This window comes from Neoarius graeffei, chromosome 27 (genome assembly GCF_027579695.1).
Source record: "Neoarius graeffei isolate fNeoGra1 chromosome 27, fNeoGra1.pri, whole genome shotgun sequence".
In the NCBI taxonomy this organism is placed as follows: Eukaryota; Metazoa; Chordata; class Actinopteri; order Siluriformes; family Ariidae; genus Neoarius; species Neoarius graeffei.
This window is the reverse complement of record NC_083595.1, coordinates 43,295,080-43,301,079: the sequence shown is the minus strand read 5'-3', so window position 1 is coordinate 43,301,079 and position 6,000 is coordinate 43,295,080. Positions and strand designations below refer to the sequence as shown.

At 43.0% G+C, this 6,000-nt stretch overlaps 1 protein-coding gene across 2 annotated transcripts in view; it reads right to left on the bottom strand.

Annotated features, from left to right (window-relative positions):
• cars1 (cysteinyl-tRNA synthetase 1) overlaps window positions 1-6,000 on the bottom strand; it is a 53,052-nt gene that overhangs the window by 1,325 nt on the left and 45,727 nt on the right. For both annotated transcript variants that reach the window (XM_060912039.1, XM_060912038.1), the window contains 3 exons: window positions 2,702-2,782; window positions 1,432-1,499; window positions 956-1,015 (listed from right to left, as the gene is read on the bottom strand). In XM_060912039.1, coding sequence (XP_060768022.1) covers window positions 956-1,015; window positions 1,432-1,499; window positions 2,702-2,782 — 209 coding nt within the window. The remainder of the gene's footprint in view (window positions 1-955; window positions 1,016-1,431; window positions 1,500-2,701; window positions 2,783-6,000) is intronic.

The following is a 6,000-nucleotide window of genomic DNA, read 5'->3' as shown; positions in this document are numbered from 1 at the left end:
TACACTCTCTCACATCCATCAATTACAGCAACACGAGCCAATCGTTGGCGTCTGTGAGCTCATAAACATGGAAGTGGGAGGGTAGCACTTTCCTCCGAGTGCGTTACGCCGCCCCCGAACACTGCATAAACAGCAGTTTGAAAAGATGTGTTCGGCTGGTGTCGTGTGATAGGGGAGACATGTCTGGTGGGTGGGAATTTGAAATATCTAAATTAGGGAGAAAGCTGGGGAAAAATAAAAAACAAGCAATACATAATCTACTCAAAGGTTTGCGACGTACATAATCTACTTAAATGTTGTGATATAGATAACCTAATTAAAATATTTGTGATGTAGATAATCTACGCAAACTTTTGAGACACAGATAATCTAATTAAAATGGTCTACATCACAGATGTTTATCTGAACGTTTATGACGTAGATCATTTACCCGAACGTTTATAGACATAGGTAATTTAATGCATTACTTGACGTAAAATCTTTCCTCATAAACTGTATGCATTTTTAATCAGTCAAAAATGAAATGTGGGTATATCCCGGAATAATACAAACAAAAAATATTTTGAAAGGAAGTTTTGGTATGATCCTGTCTGGCTCCTGACATGATTGAGCAGAATTAGAACAGAAAACAGAAATTTCAGGAAGAAGGGGATCCATAAACTACTCTAACGATATAAAAAGATGCTTGAGGCAGTTTTTAATGCAATATGTGGGCAGGAAAAGAAAAAGATCGGAAAGATACGAACTGGCCTTCTGGTCGTTTTCAATCTTTTAACATATACACTGACAAATTTTTTTTTTTTACAAGTTAGTATAAATTGATTCTTGTCCTGAGAGGGTGCAAACTTTTGCACTCAACTGAATGCTCAGGAGAAAATATTATTTTCTATATTTTGCCGTTTCAGAAATGTTTGATGCCTGTGAGACAGTCTGGTAAAACATCAGCCCTTCGAACCTCTTGTTCCTGTTTCTTTCTGGCTGCCTCCTCTTTCTTCTTTCTCTTCTCCTCCTCCAGCTGGAAACAAAAATAAAATAATAATTACAGCATTGATTTGAAACGAGATAAAAACAAACGTACAGATTCCACCCTAACATTAAATGAATTGTGTATACACATTTAAAAGGGATTGGGCAGCTGTAATTCCAGCCGAGCAAAACACAAATGTGTAACTTGAGACCTGTCGACAGTCATACACTCTCACTCGTGCTATGTTATCAATTTTTGATGAACCCGAATTTTTTTTCCTTTTCTCTGTCGAGGATGTTCAGTTACACAATATGGCTCAATGTAAATATCAAGCAATCTCAAGTTTAATCATGCAAAAAACAGTTTACACAACAGATACTATACAGCGCAAATATTGACTGTATATATTAGGAGCAAAAATGCAGAGGGATGAGTGACCTCATGGCCCAACAATGTTAAATTACCTTCTTCTTCTCGTCCCTCTCCTTGAGTAGAGTCTCTCTGTCCACTAACTTCACCACAGTGGGGAGTCCTTCACAAATCAGTTCAAAACAAAATCATTAGAAAATACACACCTGACCTGTCCGGCTGGGTTACTACTTACATTTCCTTCTAAATAATTTCACTATGGAAACGAAATATTATAGTTATTCTCTACTTAGTGTCCTAACATACATTACATGGTTAAAAAGGGGAAGCCATGGCCTAATGGTTAGAGAAGCAGTTCTGTGACCAAAAGGTCGCTGGTTCAATTCCTTGGACCAGCAGGAACGGCTGAAGTACCCTTGGGCAAGGCACCTAACCCCCAACTGCTCCCCAGGCTGCTCTCGGCATGTTGTACGTCGCTCTGGATAAGAGCATTTGCTAAATGCCGTTAATGTAACGTAAAGTAACCGGATGTGGACACCTCGTCACCCGTCACACCCATGTTGAACATCCCAAGCCGGATTCAGTCCACCTTTTCTGTGATAATAACCTCCACTCTTCTAGGAAGGCTTTCCACCAGATTTTGGAGCGTGGCTGTTGGGATGTGTGCTCATTCAGCCATAAGAGTGTTAGTGGGATCAGGCACTGATGCTACATGAGGAGGACTGGGGTGCAGTCGGCATTTCAGTTCATCCAGAGGTGTTCAGTGGGGTTGAGGTCAGGGCTCTGGACAGGACACTTGAGTTCTTCCACTCCAACCTTGACAAACTATGTCTTCATGGAGCTTACCGTGTGCACTTCATGTTAAAGCAGACAAAGACAAAAGCACACAATTGCATGCTTCTAACTTTTTTTTGGCAAATGTGGGGAAGACCCAAATATGGGTGTGATGGTCAGGTGTCCACATACTTTTGGCAATATAGTGTAATTCAGGACAGCCCATCCAGTATCTGTAGCTGCTTATCCTGTACAGGGTCGCAGGCAAGCTGGAGCCTATCTGACTATGGGCGAGAGGCGGGGTACACCCTGGACAAGTTGCCAGGTCATCGCAGGGCTGACACATAGAGACACACAACCATTCACACTCACACTTACGGTCAATTTAGAGTCACCGATTAGCCTAACCTGCATGTCTTTGGACTGTGGGGGAAACCGGAGCACCCGGAGGAAACCCACGCGGACACGGGGAGAACATGCAAACTCCGCACAGAAAGGCCCTCGCCGGCCGCGGGGCTCGAACCCGGACCTTCTTGCTAGTATTTTATCCCTTAGATATTCATTCAGTGTTGTTAAATTGTTCTTGTATACCTTCATGATCTTCTAATCGGACTCCAAGCTCAGGCAGGATGTCATCTCTGACTGCGTCACACAGCTGCAGTACTTCTGTCACTTTAAAAAAAAAGAAACCAGAACAAAGTCATTACCTTATCTTCAAAAATACTTAAAAGCGCCTTTTACACAGCCTGTTCGAGGCCTTTATTGCAGCTTGCATTCTGTGCAAAACATCCGAATGTGGAATTTTTTTTTGGGGGGGGGGGGTTTGCATTGTTCTGCCTCTGAGCCGGAACGACTGGTAGTAACAGAGCCAGAATCAACATCTGTGTACAGTGTCTTGCAAAAGTATTCATCCCCCTTGGTGTTTGTCCTGTTTTGTCGCATTACAAGCTGGAATTAAAATGGATTTTTGGAGGGTTAGCACCATTTGATTTACACAACATGCCTACAACTTTAAAGGTGAAAATTATTGTTTTATTGTGACACAAACAATAATTAAGATTAAAAAACAGAAATCTGGAGTGTGCATAGGTATTCACCCCCTTTCGTATGAAACCCCTAAATAAGAGCTGGTCCAACCAATTCACTTCATAAGTCACATAATTAGTTGATTAAGATCCACCTGTGTGCAATCAAACTGTCACATGATCTGTCACATAATGTCTGTATAAATCAACCTGTTCTGGAAGGACCCTGACTCTGCAACACTACTAAGCAAGCAACATGAAAAGCAAGGAGCCTCCAAACAGGTCAGAGACAAAGTTGTGGAGAAGTATAGATCAGGGTTGGGTTATAAAAAATATCCCAAACTTTGAATATCCCACAGAGCACCATTAAATCCATTATAGTAAAATGGAAAGAATATGGCACCACTACAAACCTGACAAGAGAAGGCTGCCCACCAAAACTCACAGACCGGGCAAGGAGGGCATTAATCAGAGATGCAACAAAGACACCAAAGATAACACTGAAGGAGCTGCAAAGATCCACAGCGGAGATGGGAGTATATGTCCACTGGACCACTTCAAGCCGTACACTCCACAGAGTGGGGCTTTATGGAAGAGTGGCCAGAAAAAAGCCATTACTTAAAGGTCCCATGGCATGAAATTTTCACTTTCTGAGGTTTTTTAACATTAAAATGAGTTCCTCTGACCTTCTTAAGTCACCCCAGTGGCTAGAACTTTCATAATGTGTAAACCAAACTATGCCCAACATTTGAGAATGGCGCGTCAAAACGGCGCGTTGATAAACTCTTCCCTTGCCTACGTCAGCAAGGGAGATGATCCCCATGCCCCCCACTGTATGGATTGCCCGCCCAGCTCAAAAGTTGCCACCAAACATGGAAGTTGCGCTGTACATGGATGTGACAACATAGAAAGGAGTCTGTTTTTACTGCCGACGGGAGAGCCCCTGAAGACGCAGTGGCTTAATTTTATTTACTCCAATAATACGCCGTCGAGTCTACCTAAGACGGTGTATGTTTGTCGGAAGCATTTTCCTGATGAATGTTTCCACAACTTGGGACAGTACAGGGCAGGTTTTGCACATCAACTGTTACTGAAGCCTGGGTCCGTACCAAGCATCCCTGCCGCATCAGCCACAAACACCGAACAAGTAAGTGTATAACTTAAGTCGTTTTGCCGTGTTTTAAAATCGGTGCCACGTTAGCCTTGCAATGGCTACATTAGCTGTGCAGCTAACCGCTTCCTGCAGTTAGCCAGGTACTCTGCGCTACAAAACCAAAAAGCATGCAGCATGCTCTGTTATAATAACCAATCAAAACAGTTTTTACAAAGACACCCACATTCTTTTTTTTAAGTCACTCGTTCATTTTATTTGTTTGTTTGTTCAGTAAAAACCCAAACATTTGTTGAATTTATTTTATTTCCTCGCGTCACACCTTAATGACGTCAGCGTGCGGTATTTTTCCCTTCGCGGTTTGTTCCTTCTCTCTCGCCATAGTAAGACACCCACATCCGCTTGTTCTGACCCACTGGAGGTAGCGTCACAGTGCTGTTAGCCAATCAGAGGTAACACGTTTACATGTCATGAATATTAATGATAAGACCCGCCCCCACCCTCTACCCTTCCCCGCCTCCTGCTTCTCATTAGCAAAACGACGCACTGGGAAAAGCGCTGAAATGGGGCTTTCTCCCAGGAGGCTATATCTACGTGCCGAGGGTTCATTTTGAGAAAGGCTGCGGATATAACATCCGGAAACCTCCACGAGCCCGTTTAAAGCATCAACAAACCACCATGCCATGGGACCTTTAAGAAAACACATTTGGAGTTTGCCCAACAGCATGTGGCAGACTCCCCAAACACATGGAAGAAGATTCTCTGGTCAAATGAGACTAAAATTGATCTTTTTGGCCATCGTGGGAAACGCCATGTGTGGCGCAAACCCAATACCCTGAGAACCCCATCCCTACAGTGAAGCATGGTGGTGGCAGCATCATGCTGTGGGGATGTTTTTCATCTGCAGGGACAGGAAAGCTGGTCGGCACTAAATACAGGAACATTCTGAAGGAAAACCTGCTTGAGTCAGCCAGAGGTTTTAGACTGGGACGAAGGTTCACGTTCCAGCAGGACAATGACCCTAAACATACTGCTAAAGCTGCACTGGAGTGGTTTAAAGGGAAACATTTAAATGTCTTGGAATGGCCTCGTCAAAGCCCAGACCTCAATCCAATTGAGAATCTGTGACATAACTTGAAGATTGCACACCAATGCAACCCATCTAACTTGGAGTTGGAACAGTTTTGCCTTGAAGAATGGGCAAAAATCCTAGTGGCTAGATGTGCTAAGCTAATACAGACATACCCAAAGAGACTTGCAGCTGTAATTGCAGCAAAAGGTGGCTCTACAAAGTATTGACTTTCGAGGGGGGGAATACCTAGACACACTCCAGATTTCTGTTTTTTTCATCTTAATTATTGTTTGTCACAATAAAACATCAATTTGCACCTTAAAAGTAGTAGGCATGTTGCGTAAATCAAATGGTGCTAACCCTCCAAAAATCCATTTTAATTCGAGCTTGTAATACAACAAAACAGGACAAACACAAAGGGGGATGAATACTTTTGCAAGGCACTGTAAAGGGTACAGCCGGCATGGCGGGATAGGACTGTAACGTTTTTAACATTGACATTCTTCTTTCCGAGTCCAGCGCGGATTCAACCGTCTCCATCTGCAGCATTGAAGGTCCATGTGCTTTTCTGCCTCAAATCGCTTCCTTCTCTTCACTTTCTCCTCCAACAGATTTCTGATCACTCAGCAACTTTGCTTGGTGTTTGAAGAGTGGGATAAATGTGCACGGTTAACAAAAGCAC